This window comes from Mauremys mutica, chromosome 18 (assembly GCF_020497125.1).
Source record: "Mauremys mutica isolate MM-2020 ecotype Southern chromosome 18, ASM2049712v1, whole genome shotgun sequence".
Classification (NCBI taxonomy): Eukaryota; Metazoa; Chordata; order Testudines; family Geoemydidae; genus Mauremys; species Mauremys mutica.
Window position 1 is genome coordinate 25,386,532 of NC_059089.1, and position 18,515 is coordinate 25,405,046.

The 18,515-nt window shown below is 49.8% G+C and overlaps 1 protein-coding gene across 6 annotated transcripts; it reads right to left on the reverse strand.

Moving 5' to 3' along the window:
- Positions 1 to 304: 304 nt before the first annotated feature.
- Positions 305 to 14,527, reverse strand: LOC123352607. 6 transcript variants are annotated; one of them, XM_044992983.1, is made up of 11 exons: positions 14,381 to 14,527; positions 12,192 to 12,420; positions 8,140 to 8,266; positions 7,063 to 7,130; positions 6,376 to 6,505; positions 5,547 to 5,838; positions 5,244 to 5,401; positions 4,120 to 4,189; positions 3,321 to 3,498; positions 2,274 to 2,823; positions 305 to 1,585 (listed from the first exon to the last, which is right to left on the reverse strand). In XM_044992983.1, the coding sequence occupies exons 3-11, from the start codon at positions 8,222 to 8,224 to the stop codon at positions 1,566 to 1,568; spliced, it is 1,551 nt and encodes a 516-aa protein (XP_044848918.1). In that variant the 5' UTR covers positions 8,225 to 8,266; positions 12,192 to 12,420; positions 14,381 to 14,527; the 3' UTR covers positions 305 to 1,565. The 6 variants fall into 6 exon arrangements, with proteins under 6 accessions (XP_044848918.1, XP_044848919.1, XP_044848920.1 ...); XM_044992984.1 differs by having other exon boundaries at positions 13,969 to 14,527; XM_044992985.1 differs by lacking the exon at positions 14,381 to 14,527 and adding an exon at positions 12,851 to 12,957.
- Positions 14,528 to 18,515: the final 3,988 nt, after the last annotated feature.

Consider the following 18,515-nt stretch of genomic DNA (forward strand, 5'->3'; position numbering starts at 1 on the left):
AAAATTCTGTTCCGAGAGTCTATATGCCCTGCTTCCGGCCTCGTGAGGTTCCACAGTCCAAAGCTCAATACAGACCTAGGAGCATTGTTTTCCTGCCCTATACTCCCCCTTCCAACAGCCACTGGTCCCTGCCTCAGTAAATACATGGACTGGTGATGAGCAGAGAAGTTCTAATCCCCCCGTTAGCATTGCAGACTCGCAGGTATTGGAGTGATACGTTTGTTTGGAGGGTCTGAACGCTCCCGTGTTCGCCTGTGATCCCAATAAAAGAGAAAGTGATTTCACCTCCAAGCAGATGGAGAATAATGGCCTGCTGAGTTCTTCCAGAAGAGTTTCAGGCATCCGCTCATCAGACTCAAGTGCTAAAAAGAACATGACGTGTGCAGAAGAGCTGGCAAATCACTGGCATTCGGGGGAAGGGTCCCATTCCCAGAGATGCTCTGGCCAGGGTACAGCATGTAGCAGTGTGGGAGTGGGTACTGGTGATGCTCTGTAACATTCTGAACAGCTCAGAAGCTATACATGCAAATATCCTTTGCTTTAAGAGAAGCCCTGGGGTGTGTGCACAGGGAGCCTGTTCCCACTCTTTCTTCCCATCTGCCATATCTTAGCACCCTTTATTCCCCGGCACCACCTTCCAGCTCTGCTCCAGCCACCCAGCCCTTCTCTTGTTGTGTGGTCAATAGACCCCCACCTGGTGCAGGGACACCCCCGCCCCCAGATGAACCACTGATCTCCCTGCTGCATACAGCCTCTTCTCTCCTGTGCAGCCTGCCCACCCCACAGCTGCTGCTGTGTTCATTGCTGATGAAGAACTTACCGTTTGCCGACATTCCATCCATGTTACCATGGGTTTATTTTAAAGCTCCAGATGCTGACAACACAGCGCTTACATTCTCACACAGCGTCTCCCTAGCATAACATCTATCCCTATGTTAATCTCCCTCAGCAGGGTTCTGTGTCCACATCACAGAACGAGATAGCCAATCAGTCACAATTTCACACATCTCCATGCCAGACACAGGGAACGCTTCCTGTAGGGTTCAGTGCACTTCTTCCGTTCCATCATAACAAGACTTATTCTACTTCAGTCACATGGCACTGCAGTGTTTGCCTATGATCTCGCTGTGTCCTTCCCTGGATGCTCCCAGGACACAGGGCTTTGCAATCTGCACAGTAAAACAACGGTCTTGTAACTGTCCTCAATTCATTCTCCAAGCCAAGAGTGTCCCAAGCCCTAATTGTGACTCTACCGACACACATGCCAAGGGATTCGATGGCTTGGAGCGACTTCTTGCTATTTCTGGCTCAACATTCTGCAGCTGGGGGTTTTGTGGCTGATGTAGCACAGAGGAGAGTGACTCAAAAAGCTAGAGACAGGAGCAGATGAGGAGGACCAAAGAAACGGAGGCCATGATAAGAACAAACATCCATATACATAGTAGAATATTCTGACCCACTTCAGAGCACTAATCATCAGGGCACGCGTCTGCTCCTGGCCTCCCTCTGCCAGAGAAGGGTTATTTTGTCCTTTTCAAGGCTTCACTGGGTCAGTTTTAATCCAGTCACAAAAAACTCCTGGGCCCTGTGAAAGTCAGAAGAGTGTATGAGCAGGACCCTCTGTGCATGAGAATTCGCAAGAAACGGAATTCTCCATAAAACAGCAGCAGGCTTAGAAGCTGTGCAGTAAAGAGCACGATCTGCAGAGCTTTTACCCAGGAGGATCCCAAAACCCTATTAACTACTTATACAAACTGTATAGGGATTGCTTCTGTCCCCCACTGAAATGCAGCCACCTCTGAGATGGAACGCAGCAACAGCTTAACAACGCACAGCAACCCCATGCAACAGTTTGGAATAGGAAGTGAAGCATAAACTGAAGTGGGAAATTAGGCGTGCAGAAAATTACCCAAGATGGAATTTGGCCAGGACAACCCTGGCTTTGCGCTGTATCTTTAATGACCAATCATACCCACACAGTAAGGCTCAAATGCCCTCTCTGGCCTGACAGCCAATATGGGCCCAGTGCTCATGAGACGGGCTCGACCCACCCTGTCTGGCCCAATGTACTGGTACATATCAAGCCAGCACCTAACTTCACAGGGGAAAGTAATTTGTCCACCCAATGATCCACTTCAGGCAGAGACCTGATACTCTGCTGCAGTTCCCAGTCAGGGTTTCCAGAGCAGAAAGGCTGACCCAGCCTGTCCTCTGCCCAGCACCCTGCAATCAGAAATACAGCCACAGCAGCAGTAGCAATGGCGCTTACATACCAGGGCCGACCAGCGAAGCTGGCTGCTGGGATGCTGCCCCGGCTGCCTCTGGATGAGATGAATCAGAGACATTCTGCGTGGCTGCTGAGGCTGAGGACACCTCTGCGTTGCAAGGGTACAGGTGTATTTCCACAGTAACAGACATCATGGCTATTTCAGCACTGGACTGATCTCCGGGAGGGGAATGCTCCACCATCCCCACCACAGGGGCTGCAGTAACTTGGCCGTGATTCCCACGGGTGTTCCTCCCGAGCGGTACGATGCTCTGGAGCAGTGGCTCAGGCCCGTGGAAATACAGCGTGGTGCCAATGTGCTGGAGAGCCAGAGAGGTTGCGGAGCACATGCCAGGAGCCCTGGCAGCAGGCTCCCCGGGCCCAGCACTCTTCAACTGTGTGGGCGCAGAAGAGGGTGCAGCTTTGTGAGGGCTTGGGGGTTTCTCCTGATGAGCAGACTCACGCTGCAGGGACACTGGGGAGTCCTGGTACGAAGCAACATGCACATCACAAGGAGCAGAGAAGACAACTGGAGCCGGGCTCCCACCCAGCAATTCCTAAGCAATGCGAGAACAGCTCTGTGAGTGACACAGGATGCAGCCCCCAGCCCAGACAGCACAGTGAGGGGCAGGAGACATTAGACAGCTTGAAATACAGATGGGAGAGATGGGATGGGATCAGAACAATCCAATCAGTAAATACGGCAGATTAAAGATACTGCACCAGACCCTCGCTGCTGCTTCACTGATGTCAAAGGAACTACACTGACCTACCCCGGCTGAGGGGCCGACCCACCGATTAGCCACACGGATTTAATACAGCATCACCTGACTGGTCAACAGGCAGCACTAGACTGGAATTGGAGTCACTGACAGGAACGGGAAGCTCTATTGAGGAGGCTAGTTCACAGGGACACACGACGCTGGCAGGTGGTGATGTGAGACACAGGGTGCGGGACAGAGGCAGGGATCACGGTGCAGTGCTGCAGGGGCGGGGTTCAGAGAGCTTTAATGAGTGGGGAACAGCTACTGGGACAGTACCAGGTGCACCTTACCACTGCCCTGGCCTGTGCCTTCTGCAGAAGCTTGCCAGCAGCAACACCCAGGGGTTCCTCTCTGTGCCCAGCCGCCTCTGCAGGGAGCGTGGGGTCGGAGTGCAGCAGGCTGGGGGAAGTGCTGGTGTTGTGCGGATTCTGCTCAACAGCGTCGACAGTGCATTCAACTTCGAAAGCCCTGTGGATCGGAGAGGTGTCAGGGATGGGGACAGCAGGCTGGTGAAAGCCACCGTCTTGGTCATTCCATCAGCGACTCACCATGTTCACAGCCTTTCAATCAAGGTAGCAGAGCTCCTCCGCCTGCCAATCATAACCCATCTCCCCCTGCTCCCACTGAAAAACGTTGCCTGAAGGGCATCAGAGGGGTCTGATTTGATTGCAGGGTAAAACTAAAGTGGGAAAGTCTCTCGTACACATTCCTGAGTGAGCCCATCCCTGTCCCCACTGCCTGTCCTTAGGTGACCCCTGAAGTGGCTGGTACGGAGTGTTTCTTAGTGCCCGAGCACGTCTGAGCTCCAGAGTTTTGCTGCTGGGACACAGGATTTGAAACCACAACCGGCCTCACCACTTCACAATCCCATTGTGTATACAGTGAGACAAACAGGGGGGGATAGCTCAGTGGTCTGAGCATTGGCCTGCTAAACCCAGGGTTGTGAATTCAATCCTTGAGGAGGCCACTTAGGGATCTGGGGCAAAAATTGGTCCTGCTAGTGAAGGCAGGGGGCTGGACTCAATGACCTTTCAAGGTCCCTTCCAGTTCTAGGAGATTGGTATATCTCCAATTATTACCTTAACTCACCTGTTCTCATACGCCTCGTCCGCTTCCAAGTAATTTCTCCTTCTCCTAGAGTTAGAGGATTTTTGAGAAGCTGCAGGAAAAAGCAGATGTGTTTATTCAGCCACATGGCAAAGTGCCCAGGCAGAGCCAGCTATGATGCAGGGCAGGCATGGCAGAGCAGCTGGCCATCTGGTAGGGGCAGCGCATCAGTCCTTGCAGGCCAGTGACTACACACTCCTAGGGCAATCTCCAGAGACCTCAACGAACACACCAAACACCCATGCAGCGGCACGTCTGAGCGCTAGCGAGATGCGGTGTCTGAATGGCAGACACTGGCAGAGTTCATCTCGTCAATGGGACGATCCCTCATGAGACCCAGACTCTCCACGTTCCTGCCCGTGTCTGCTGTAAATCATAAACACGGGAAACGCTGAATCGGGGCCTGGCCTCAGGGAGGGTGCGAGTGGTTTTAAAGTCACTCCCGCATCTTCACCTTCCAGCATGGCTTTAAGTCTTGCCTCCCTCCTCCTGGGGCTTTGCCCCCTGGGTAGACAGAGCGCGGGGCAGGCTGCATACGGGCTGTGCACACACACATCTTTCATCAACATTCATGTTCGGGTTTGGAGCAGAGATGGGCCTGAAATCTGGATCCAAAGGTACTCAAGGATCAGGGTCTGGTCCTGGCCCGTTGAAGAGATGAGCCAGCTAGGATGTACAGACCCAGATCTGAACCTCCACAGTGGCTGGGGCTGCTCAGATTTGGGCCCATCTCTAATTTAGATAAATCCAGGGACCAGCAACCCTCCTCTACCACAAATCCTGAACCTTCACCTCCGCCTAACCCCAAACCCACACACAACTTGGAGTGAAGTGCAGAGAAGTGGAGTGAGCGTTCACCTCCCTAGTCACTTCTGTCCCTGAACTTGCTGTTTCCAGGTGGCCAAGGAAACAAATGCCAGTGTCATCCCAAAGGCTGCTCCCCCATATTGCCAGCCTCAGTGAGAGTGGGACAGCACAGATACCTGCCAAATACACACCCAGAGCTTTCAACACTGCTCCAAACTCCTCCTGTCTGAGGTGTGCACGGGGTTGTTATGCCCCTAGAGAACACGGTGCCTTTCGGAAGCAAGGGCTGAAATACTCACAGGTACTATTGCCTTTGGCGTGCTCTATTTTCTGGCGGAACGAATACACCCCCATGGAAATGAATATCAAAGCCAGAGACACGGAGACTCCCACAACCACCGGGATGTCATGCTTCTCCAGCACAGGGAGCCAGTTGGAAGCAGGTGGAGATTTCTGCCTGCAAAGGTACCGCCGTCAGGCCCAGATCCACAAAGATACTTGGGCGTCTAACTTGCATTGTGGGTCTGGGCCTCAGATCAGAACAATGACATGCACCAGCAAGCTCATGTAATGAACGGAAGCAGCTGGCCTCTGTGCGTTACCTTGCTGTCGTGACTGGAGGCCGGGTGGCACTCTCCTGTTTCCGTTGGGTGGACAATCGGACCATCCCTGTAGTGTTCCCAGCAGGCAGAGAATATGCTTTGCTCCTGTTGCGAGTGGGGATTTCCTTGCCCCAGATCCCTGAGGGATGCTCGATAACTCCAGGAGGCCCCTGGGCAGCGCTCCCTGCTGGGGCTGCAGTGCCACTTCCTTCACCTTCCTGTTCCAAGGGCAACGCCAGGGCAGAAACTTCTCCTGCAGGCAGGGCCCTCCCCGGGGCGGAGGAACTAAAGGCTGGAGACAAAGAGAGACGCACTGGTCAGGGAAACCCCAGCCAGAAACCTTTACTCATGGGGAGGGCGGTGCGGAGACCGGGGCAACAGGTGGGGCTTGTTCTGGAGCAGCCCCTGTGGGGAGAAATCTCCAGTCAGGTGGACGATGGCCAGCGAGCCAACAGGGGTTATGAATCCCCACGTCAGCGTGTCTGGGTGGTGATAACATGCACAGAGGAGTGAGAGCCCTCAGCCAGCCAGGGCTGAGGGAGCCCCTGGGAGGTAACAGAGGCACGGGAAAGGCACGAGGCTCCTGACAGTGTTTGCGTGGGAGAGAGGTGAGAGGCCCAGCCACGCTCAGGCCAGTACCGGCAGGAGGCTCACATGCCATGAAGCCCTAGAGGAAGCCGAAGGATGATGCCTGCAGCAGATGGAGCAGCAGTGCCAGTGGGAGTCTGGCTCGGGGGGCGAGGTGCACAGCACACGCGGCCTGGAGGGTGTCAGGCAGGAGAACGCTTGTGGCACCCCCCGTGACACACAAATCACACCTGACACTCACAGGCTCCTGAATCTGGGCTGGGGCCAGGATGTGGTGAGGAGCTGGTTCCCCTTGTGTGAGCTGCCTCACTTGCTTTTACCAGAGGGACCTTGGCAGAGAGCCCCTCTCCTCTGGCATCGCCCCGTCTGAGCTGCAAAACACAAAGTGCATTGGATGCGCTGTCAGTCTGGCTGAGGGGCAGGCCCAGGATGATTTAGCTGGGGGTTGGTCCTGCTCTGAGCAGGGGGTTGCACTAGATGACCTCCCGAGGTCCCTTCCAACCCTGAGATTCTATGATTCTGGCCTTGTGGAGCAGGCCCTGTGTTAGCCTCATCATGGCCCCATCTCCTCGCATGGGGCCCTTCCAATCACCATGCTTTGGTCTCTGGGGCAGAGGGTGACCTGGTATAATGCAAGCGTGAGCTGAGCACCGCGTCCTCCTGCTGCCAGGTGGCCTCCCACAGAGCAAGGCTCTGCTATTCCCAGGCCATGGGCAGCCAGCTGAGGAAATGGTTGGCGGTTGTCAGTCGCTGATCCCATCCTGATACTGAGAGCAAAACATCCCCACTTGACACCTCCTGGGAGGTTCAGCTTTACCCCACAAAGGGGAATTGGACACAGGAGTGAAATCCTGACCCCACTGAAGCCAGTAGCCAAATTCCCGCTGAGGTCAGGATTTCAATCACAAAGTTTACATGCCAGATTTACCTGCAGGAGGCTGGTGACAGAAGCTGGGATATTTCGGACTCCCTCATCCCAGGTGTTCACTTCTCCATCTATAAAAGATCAGGTGTGTGTCACTGCTGTAGCCCCCATGACCTCCTGATTTCCTGCGTACATCTAAACCCTCTGCATCCTTCAGAGACAGCCTCCAGGAACTGCCTGGTGTCTCCATCCTCTCAAGCAAAAGGAAGCACAAGAAAGAGTGAGGATGCTCTTGAACCCATTAGCCAGAAAACCGGGCTGTCTCCTTCAGGAAAGTGGGGGCCCCAGACAGACAGGCCTGGTTAGCAATGGCTGTTAGCAGACTCGTATGTTCCCCCAACAGACCATGGGAAGCTGTGCTCTCTCCCTCTCTGGCCATTCACCATCAGCATCACCGTCCTGCTGTCCCTCCCTGCCGCGTTCTCAGCAGCACAGAGAGAAAGGGAGTCCCCCCCTTAGCCCAGGAACGTTGCTGAGAGCTAAGGTCAGCAATGCCGCTGAACCTGTTGCAGCAGGAATCTGAAGAGATGCATCGTAAGCAGCACAAGAAAGAGTCAGTGGCCAGTTCAGCTGAGTTACAATATCCCCTGGGCAGGAGGTAAATGCTGCAAGGGACAGAATGGACAGTCCAGGGTCAGCGCTCACCTTCCTCAGACAGAGATGCAGCAGAACCGCACACAAAGCGAACGGACGGATCTGAAACAACCCAGGCCATTCAGAGCAGCAGCTTGTGTTTGGGGCTAGTGGGATGGATCAGAACAGGCCAAGTGCCACTAGCCAGCATGGCTACTATATGACTAGCCTTCAGAATCTAGCTGCATCAAAGGGCCTCCTTGCTGCCATCTGCTGCCCTTGGGCATTCAGAACTTTGCATCCCAGCTGACAGAGCTCAGAGCCCTGGGGCTTTGGATGCTTGAGGACTCCAAAGCGATTCCTGGGTATGTGTCTGTCTCCCTGGACCCATCTGAACAACTCCAGGGACTTTCTTATGGCTGTGGCACTGCCAAAGGCTGCAGCACGGCTGAGTGACTGAGATGCCCAGCATTGCGAGGGCCGAAGCCTGTTCCACATCACACTTACCCAGTTCTGCACTGCACTGGCTGCTCCTCAAGTAGCAGTTCTGTATCACACTAGAAACAAGCACATAGAGTGCCACAGTCCCCATGGCTCCAGCTCGGTGCTCACTGCTCGAGGCTCTGACGAGTGCCTAAGAAACATGGAAATACTGGATGTGAGCACAGCAGCATGACAAGCTCTCACCCCAATCCTCTTCTCTAACACCTAATTCCAGCCTTAACCCACTTGCCCTTAGCAGAAGTTGATGTCTTGTGGTGAGCCCAGATGCCACACTGATGGGCACCCTTCCAGTGCTTGTCATAGGTCAACAATAGTTCTTAGTCAAATAAGCACATTACAGACACTTGCCCAGATTCACTCTTTGTCCCTGCCAGAAAACACTTCTCATTCATGGAGGCAGCACAGTGTAATGACCTGCGCCAAAATCTAGGTCCCCAAGATCTAGTCCCAGCTGTGCCACTGACTCACTGTGTGGCCTTGGGCAGGTAACATAACCTCACTCCCTCTGTTTGTCCAGCTGCATAACTGGGGTAGTATTTACTGTAATGCGTTATTGGTATAGCCCTAACAAAAAGATGGCCCTGCCACAATGATCTTACAACCTAAGTAAAGACCAGAGTCCTCACACCTCACAGGGGCTGCACAGATTCATTAGTGGAGTCCGTAGAGTCCTTTGAACAGGTGACGGGCCAAGCGCTCTTATTAGCTGCAGTCCATGACTTCTCGTTTTCCTAGTGGGTTGGCCTTTCCCTTGGCTCGGCACTAGATGGCGCCTGTATCCCACGAGCTGGGGACCGGGAACTATTGTCACTTCCATCAGGAATCCACCTTCATTTATTAGCGTGGGCTGTGACAAAATGGCTGATGTTGGTATAGCAGGGCCCACACTTTTCTTGGCGGAGGGCTAGGACGCCACCCCTTGCCCCTGCTCTTGGGGTGCCAAGAGCCCCGCTAGTGGCCCGGGAAGGTGGTAGAGGAGGGAAGTGGGGGAGGGGTTTGCGCCTCACTCTGAGCCCCAGCCCCTCTCAACCCCTGCGGGTTTCTCACCCTCTGGGGTAGGATTATCCTCGGTCCTTGACGCTGGGGGAGAAAAAGTCTCCCTTCCTCCGGTTCTCTGGTCTTTCAGTTCTCGGCAACACACCTCCAAACTCCAGTCCTCTTTCCACCCTGTCTGCCTGAAGCAGGGGGGTTTATTAGGTTCCCGACAGGGCCTTAATTGGCGACAGGTGCTTCAATTAACCTGTAGTAACCTTCCCTAGTCTACAAGGAACCATACCTTAATTAGCCTAGGACTCATATCTCCCCTCTACCCTATCGGTGGCCTCACAAAGCCACGGGACCTCCTCGTCAACCTATTCCTGGCCATGGCCAAAGTGGCCATTCATAACACCAGGGAGAGGAGGTTGGCTGAGGGGGCTCTTTGCGACTGTGAGGCCTAGTTCCGGTCCTCCCTCCGTTCACATATCCGGGCGGAGTTCCTCTGGGCGGCACCCGCTGGCTCCCCGATTCCTCCGGGGTTCTCTGCTCGGTGTCCCCTTTAGGTTCTTTTTGACTCTTTGACCTTCACACCCGCCCTTGTTGTCCCCTGTAATCAGTTGAGTTTCTGGGCTCAGTGGATCCTCCCTAAAGGCTGGGGGAGGGTCCTTTAGCCGTGGGCAAGCTTACGCCTGCCCACTTCCCCATGAATTTTCAATAGGACCACTCTCCCACTGCTTCCTGCCCCTGCTGTATCACAGGTTTTACAAAGGGAGTTGTCTACAGAGCCACAGAACCCCTCCCATGGATACACAACTCCATAGACACAGTCTCTATCATAGCCCCCCAGAGCGCAGCCCTTGCTGCACAGAAGGCTGGAGCTAGCGCCTTTGCAAAAGGCTGAAGTTTGCCATTTATTCCCAGGTGGAAGCTGCAAATGTTTAGCTACAATTTGCCATGACAAAGTGTTCCATGTGTGTGACCCCATAATGGTCCCTTCCAGCCACCCCCAGAACCTCCCTCCAGTGCCTTGAGCAAGTAACTGAGACAAGAACGCACAAGTCTCACAACGCACGCAGTGCTGTGCTCCCCAGATGGCTACATCACACTCCGCCCCTGAGCTAGCCTTTCAGTCCATGCCAAACGTGATTCATGGAACATGCTGACCCCAGCACCAGCCTGGGTGGATTCAGTTCCCCCTGCTCCAACCCAGTGCACTTGGGATCTAGGTGGGTGAGGTGCAGAGAGGCTGGGCCAACCAAGGGTCACCTCCCAGCCCAGGGTGAGGCTAGAGTAGTTGTCACAGACACTCCATACTGCTTGCACGGGGCAGGAGTCCCCACAGAGTCATGGTCCTTCCTCTAGACAGCCCCCAAAACTGACCTTCCACAGAGGCCAGCACGGAGACAGCTGCTCAGCGCAACAGGCACGCAGCCCCTCTGCTCAGCTGTCTGACCCCGGCTCATCTCCAGCAATGGTGGGGAGGGCCCGACAACGGCCCTCTGTGCTACAGGTGAAACTGGAAATAACTAACCAGCTTTAGCCTTGAGAACACCTCTAGTATCTATCCATCCACGAGCCCTCCTCACCGTGGTATCTGAGCGCCTCCCACGACCAGGCCCTTTCACCCAGATGGATCTAATGTTGCCAACTCTTTGCACAGACTATTTAAATTGGACTCAATTTACCCATCACAATAATGCAGCCACCTCTGAGGTAGAATATGGCAGCAGTAGTGACACTGCATACCAGGGTAAATATTACCTCCACAAAAGTGTGCACTGACACATCACCCATGCACCAGAGCCTCTGGTACTAGGGATACCTGCTTTACATCACTGCGGCGCTTTGGAGATTACCCCTATCAGACGTACACCACCACCCCGCCCCCGCCACTGAACTCCTGGTTCATCAAACAGCCATTTACAGCAAGGCTGGGTGCTGCACTCACACCCCCATCTACTGTGGCAGAATGGTCTTTAAAGAAGATGAATACAGAAGAGCACAAAGAGGCAGCATTAGCTTATCGCTGGATAACCTCCTGAGCGATGACTCACCCACCGCACACAAGGCTAATGGGGGAGGATTATTTAGTGGATGATCAATTACTCCCCAAGGACAAGGACAAGATCAGTTGACTGAGGTTTATTGCCATGCAAATGACCATCAGGTTAAACTGAAGGGGCATTCACCTGGACTTCACTTATTTCTAACATCTGTTCTCATGGGACAAACTGCAGAAAATCCCTGCTTGGCAGGTCTCTTTGGTCAACCGCAGGAGCACCAAGACTTTGTCCTACCAGTGGCCACACCCATAATGGTGACTTATGAATTCAGGGGCTGCACTTGGGCTGCTTTTTATGCTCGGTCTCTAATATGGAAGTGCAGCCCACAGGAGCAGAAGCAGCCCACATCCCATCACATGCAGGGGGCGGTAAGGCCATTCCTGTGTTACTGACAACACATGATTGAAGATCAGTAAAACAAAATGGGTTTTGCAAATCTAATTTTCTTTTTGCCTTTTGTGAAGTTTAAGTTTTGCACTTCAGTCAGCTTAGGGCAGTGAAACTAGTCTGGGGAGTTTGACTCTAGTTCTAGGGAATTTCATGTGCCCGTTCCCAGGCTCCAGCTCAAGGCCTTTTGTTTGGATTCAGTGTTTTAAAAAGAAAAGCCAAACCAATAAAAAACAACCCATTTTTATCCATATTAGGTTTTTATAAACACTTCTCCCAGTTTTCACCTCCTCCCCCAGCAAAACTTGCATGGAGGGCCTAACAATACTTTAACCCTTTTGTTTTCAGTCTTGTTCCTAGTGCCTGGAGCCGGGTTTGGTGACACTTACAGATGTCTGAATTAGATCCTCTTAGGATCATTCAGTGATCTCACGGTCTCTCTTTCACTGAGCAGCTATTTTGGGTTTTCTTGTGTGTTTGGATTTTATAGGCCACTCTGCACGACTACCATAAACCCAGAGTACAGTAACTCCACTAACATCAACCAAGTTATTCCAGATTTACCCTGGTGTAACTGAGTTCAGAACTAGGCCTTCAGAAAAGGTTATACATTCTGGCTGGTCTCACCTGGTTTATTTTGCTTTCTCAAAGAAAGCGTTTACAATGGGTAAACCTGCCGATTGTGTCTCTCAAAGTCCCGTTAATTCCCTTTTTCCGAAGATGAAAGATCAGGTGCACAGTAGAGGGCTTGGGTTTAATGCTAGCATCTTCATGAGCTGAAATATGCATGAAGCAAGAGAGACATAGCTGGGGCCAACACGAGCCACATACCAGAATGAGTGGGTAGCTTTATCACCTGGAAGAAAGGAGAGACAGCTGACCATTCAGAATGGCATAAGGATTTCCTAATAGTACACAGTGCTGGGGAAGGGGCCATCCTGTTACTTCTCTGTCATGTTACTTCTCTGAATGCCCCTTTCAAATGAAACATCAGGAAATCGTCCCTCTAAGACCATTCATTTGTTTGGTGTCACTTTGACAAAGAAAAGCTAAACACTCTAAAAGGGAAGTGAAACTGGAAGAGGGAGAGGGAGATAGACAGACAACACATGTACCGGGATGAGTGCGAGGTGAAAACACAACAGATGGATGAGGTGAAAAATATTTTATATTTTTAAAAGATTAAAGCAATGGGAATGTGAAACAAGCCAGATTGCTCCACAGGAGACCACCTAGTGGCAGGTAGCCCACACAAACCATTCTGGACCCTCTGTCCCTTAACTAACCTTTTCTTAAGCACCACTAAGGGATTTGCCATCAATTCTTCTCAGCAACTGGGCAAGATTGGGTTCAGTATATGACACCTCTTATCAACTGGCTCCGATTCACAGGGGTGAGCTCAATAATCTAAAAGATGTTTTTCACCACACCTGGCCACCTGCTGTCTGAAAATTCTTCTCATCTCCAGCAACATGACAAAAACCGCAGAATTCAAAAAACACAACATACGTCTGCATCAAATACACTTAAACTGGAACCTCCCCTGGCATTTCTCACAAATCCACAGGTAGATACCGGCCTAACCTGAGCAGAGGTCTTCCTGTACTACATGGACCTAGAGAAGCCGGATACATACGGTCTGTAGCTGAACGCTTATTCTGCCATTTGGTTCTGGGACAGAACAGCAGCAAGCACAACACAGGAAAGGGGAGCAGCAGGCTGTGATCACAGGGACTCAGAGAAGCAATGAAGTTCTTAATATTTTCACATTCCTACAGCTGTTTCCTATCATTAGCTAGCATCTCTTGTGGAAGAAGCACAAACCATACACCATGCCTTATGCAGGGTGACCAGACAGCAAGTGTAAAAAATCAGGACGGGGGCAGGCAGAGGCGGCTCTAGAAATTGCACCGCTCTGGCAGTCGCCGTTCCCGCGGCTCCAGTGGACCTCCCGCAGACGTGCCCGCGGAGGGTCCGCTGGTCCCGTGGCTCTGGTGGACCTCCTGCAGGTATGCCTGCGGATGCTCCACTGAAGCCGCGGGACCAACGGACCCTCCGCAGGCACGCCTGTGGGAGGTCCATTGGAGCCGCGGGACCAGCGGACCCTCTGCAGGCATGCCTGCGGAAGGTCCCCCGGAGCCGCCTGCCGCCCTCCCGCGGCACGCTGCCCCAGGCGCGCTGGGGTCTGGAGCCAGCCCTGGGGGCAGGGGGGTTATAGGTGCCTATATAAGAAAAAAACCCCAAAGCAGGACTGTCCCTATAAAATTGGGACATGACCCACACACTCTTCTGCATCTCCTTACTCTTGCATTTCAGATAAACAAAGCAGCATAGAGACGTCAAAACATTTAAAGCCATTACACGCCAACTGCCATCAGCTCTAATTTGCAAGGACAGTCCCCACCTTTTCCAGCTCTCCATTGCAAAAGATCTTCCACTCGCATTGTCTCTCAGTGGAGTTAAAGCCTGTCCTTGTTTGGAGTTTCAGATGCTGGCAAGTTTGCAGAGGTGAAAAATTCTGTACACATTCAAAATAAGGTACTCCACTTGATAGTTAATTGCTTTGCGAAAGATTGGTCTAAGAGTCTAATCCTTTTCTTAGAATGATCAAACCTCCCCCAAATCATACTACTACATACACTTACACCACACTTTACAGACATGAACAAAACCACTGACTTTCCACAAGGAGTAAGGAGATAAACTTTGGTTGGATCCCTTTTGAGAAGCAACAGAATCTCTGGTCCTTCTGCTGCCTGGGTGGGGAAGCAAAGGCAGTTGTGAAAGGCTCAGGGATGCAAAGCTGTGGCTGATACTTGTCCCATTTCACAGCCCGTGTGTGCTCCCTCTTGCGTTTCGTGGTCTGGGATCCATGTTGCTGAGCCGCTGGATTGATCTGCAGGAGGAAGATGGGTGGGCTATGGGCTGCTGGATAGTTGCATCATCACCCTGAGTCTACACTGCTTACCCAGCAAACAGAAAACCCTCCAGGAGATGCACAGTGAGCTGTTGCTTAACTACCAGGGAGATTGGGCTGGAAGATTAACTCTTTCCTCACTCCAGTGGATGTACACTTTCAGCGGCACAAAGTCCTGGTGCTAGGGACAAGGCGCATGTGGGAAACCCATCTGCATTTAACAATTGCAACTATTAATTTGCACCTATTTCGCATTTGCTATCTCAGAGCCCTTTGCAAACACAATCTCACAACAGTTCAATGAGGTTTCTGTGAAGAAGCATTAGTACGTGCAAGGCAGGTAATTGTGCACATAAGTGCAGCTGGTCAGAACATTTTCAACAAAAGTTTTAAATAAAAAAATGCTGTTTTGTCAAAACCAAAACATTTTGCAGAAATGTGCCAATTTCAGCTGACTGTAAGGTCACTGAGTGCCGGGGTGAACTCTCTGGAGAGAAAGACCCAAATTGAAAACCTGATGGTTTAGATCTGAAAACAGACATTTCATCACAATTCCATTTTCATTCCAGTGTGGAATGAAAAACTCTGAAACCTGAAAAGTTGTGAACCTGAATGGTCATTCGCTAGCCAGCTTTATGCCTGAGTGCTCTTTTGCACGTGCAATGCAGATTTTGTTCTTGTGTGTGTGCATACAACAATTTTGCATCTGCAGTTTCTGGCCATGTCTACCTAGGAAAGAGACGTGCTGTAACAGGTTAGCTAACACATTAACACAGGGTAAATTATTAACGTAGACAAAGCAAGGTTTGGTTCTGACATGTGTTAGCTGGTCGAGGTGACCCCTCCTACTAACACGTTAAAACACAAATTGCCCAAATACTACTATTTTAACAAATTAGTTAACATGTTCATTTGCTAGGTGGCCAATTTGGAAAATCCAGCTCAATACAGCACAAAGCAGAACTGCTACTAGAGAATCTCTCAAAGCTTCTTAAACGGTGTCAGCAGTAGGCCAGACCCTTCAGCTCCTTCATTTCTCTGTTTGCATTGGGCTGGCTTTCAGAGAGCAGACACACTGTGGCATAACATTCATCCTCTCTCACCCCATCCCCAGCCTACTATGTATTATCTTCTTCATATTAGGATACATTGGACCGTAAGCTCTCCAAGGCTGGGACCTTGTCTTGCTACTGGCACCATAAAGCATCTAGCACACACTTGAGGACTGTACATTAATAACTGAGAGGTCATCACTCTGCAGGCCTCCATCATCTGGGGCAGCAGGAGATTGTTTTGATCCTTTTACAATTTCACTGCAATAGGGAAAAGAGCACTTTCTGAATGTACAAAATTTCAAAGATATTCAAATTGTGCCAATCCCCTCTCGGAAGCCAGGTTTTATTATGATGCTAATGTGCGTGCTGTCTGCATTGCAGACTTCATAGTATATCAGCCTGAATATAAATTATAGTCACTTTGATTTTTGTTCTTAAAAATGCTGATACTAATGCTCAATGGTTTCATGTCGCATAACGTTCATGTTCTCTGCTTGCATTTCTGAGATAGAGAAAATCTCAGCTTGGAGCTCTTAAATGCCTCTTTTGTGTTTATTCATTTTCCTTAAATTAGCTGCAATTCAAGCAAGTTAATATTTTAATTGCATTTCTTTTTCTGTTTATAACTCTCTCTTTTAAACATAACTCAATTAGAAATATTAAATCCTCTTCCGTCCACAAGCATATTACTACTATAACAGTAATATATAAAGGCACTGGTGATGGGTGAGTGTCGCTGTACAGACACATGGTACAAATCAAGCCACCTTAAAATATACTACACTAGATCAAGTGTTTATAATCCAAATTACAGAGTGTCATTACAAATTAATCCACTTTTTCCACCAAATGGTAACCAAAGATCAAAAACAAGACAGGGAGTGAATGAATGTGGAAATGGCAGAGTGTTGTAGTAAAAAGATTCATTACATAAGGGGCACATTTAACGCAATAATTATAACATTAAGTAAGTACACACTCCTATATAACCCATTTGGGTTGGCTATATAACTTGTGATTAATGCAGTCATGCTGAAATCATGTCAATAAAACCTTTGCGTCACTCTGCATCATGTGTTTTTTTTAAATGAACTGGTTTACATGACATTTTACAGACTGTTTTAGAAATATTGTAAAGACTTTTAAATTCACTGGTACTATTCTTTGTATCCCTACACTAGTCAAGCCAGGCTACCTTACTACCATGAATCCAGCCACAAAGGCCTTCGGGGAGAAAGAGAGAGGGGGAATAGCTTTCTGTAAATCATAATGCTGCAATCTAATTCATAAAGCACGCTCAGCACAGCACAGACAAAACACAAAAAAACATCCATCAACAAAAATTAAACCATCATAACACACTTTAAAAGAAACCCAAGAGCCAAAAGCTGCTGCGGGAGGAAACCAGTTCCCATAACATAAAGCAGCAGCATTCGGTAACAATAATGTTTCTCCCCCGTAGCATGAAGTGGGACCTGACCTGCGGTTTTTAGGGATGATGGGAACATTCAGGGCCACGTTGCTGGGCAACTGAGGCAGCTGCAGGGATGTTTTTTAACAGGCTTTTGTCATTTTTAACAAAGATGGAAAAAATGATTGTGAAGCCTGCATGGAAGGCTTTTTGTCATTCCCTATATATATATATATATATATATATATATATATATATTTTACTGCTTTATTGCATTCTAATGATGCTGAGTACAAAGATGGGTTCCCAACAGCTGCTACAAGAGTAAAAATGAAATGACTGACATAAGCAGGCAGCTTTTGTTTTCCCTGAACTTTCAGTGTAGAAACTAGGCAATACATTTCAAATTGGTGGGAAGGTGCCCACATTAATATTTGTATGAAATGAATGGGTTTAGTTTATTTATTGGCTTAAAGAAGATTTTCCACAACGTAGCTGTTCAGTCATATGTAGGGCCAAATTCGGCCCTAACTTCTCCCACATGTGGCCCCTGCACCTTTAGGTTATATGGAATCACAATGGGTGTAAATGCAGCACAGAATGTGTTTGTTTGTGAAGTTCTATTGCAAGTTTTGTGGGGCAGAGACTGAGTCTCCCTTTCAGACTCTGTGCTCAATAAATAATGCACATCAAAAGTTCCTCATTTCCTGCAGTCTCCTTGTACAGTCAAGTTGCTGTGGTCTCTATATCCTAAGCCCTTGTAACAGAATGTTCTGACATAGCCATGGCAGTAAAAGGAAGCATTTTTAATTTATGTGACTTCTATTGAGAAGAAACTGTGAGCAGCCAGAACTGATCTACTAAGAACTAAGGTCATAAAGACAACTGAGTTCAGCTGAGTCCAAGTGTTAAAGCCAACAGGGGATGGTGTGAAATTTTAACCCAGGCCTCACTAGCCCCCACATGGGCAGCATGAATCAGGGCTTTGCAGAAAGTTGGGAAGCCACAGAAATTGCTTCTCTATTTCTCTCAAGTCTGAGACATCTACTGGGACACTGAGATCCAGATGCAGAAGATTCCTTTCCAGTCTCTTTGTGTATATTTGCAGCATTGTTGTAGCCATGTTGGTCCCAGGATATTAGAGAGACATGGTGCGGGAGGTATCTTTTGTTGGACCAGCTTGTGTTGGTGAAAGAGACAAGCTTTCCAGCTTACACAGAGCTTTTCCTCAGGTCTGGGAAAGGTACTGAGAGCTCTCTCTCTTTCACCAACAGAAATTGGTCCAATAAAAGATATTACCTTCTGCATTTTGTCTCTCTATTTATGTGTATGTCCTTTAAATTCAGGGATAGTTCTCAACCATAATATTCCAACGCACCTTGCACCCTTTAGCTGAAAGGTGTAATATGAACCAAATGGGAAGGGAACAGAATTTAGTACTGATTTAACAAATTTCTGAGGGAGTTTTACAGATGGTGAGTGAAACCCTGGCTTCATCAAAGTTAATGGCAAAACTCTCTTCAACCTGTATTTTGTCAGCTATAGTCACTGGGATGTCGTACAGCACC

Bases quoted from the DNA above. Each gene is read 5' to 3' on its own strand.
- LOC123352607 (XM_044992982.1), bottom strand. The intron at 2,824-3,320 runs GTAAGGTGCACC...CGCATTGCTTAG, and splicing joins AGGCACAGGCCAGGGCAGTG to GAATTGCTGGGTGGGAGCCC. The intron at 1,586-2,273 runs GTATGTAAGCGC...TGACTTTCACAG, and splicing joins AGCTTCGCTGGTCGGCCCTG to GGCCCAGGAGTTTTTTGTGA.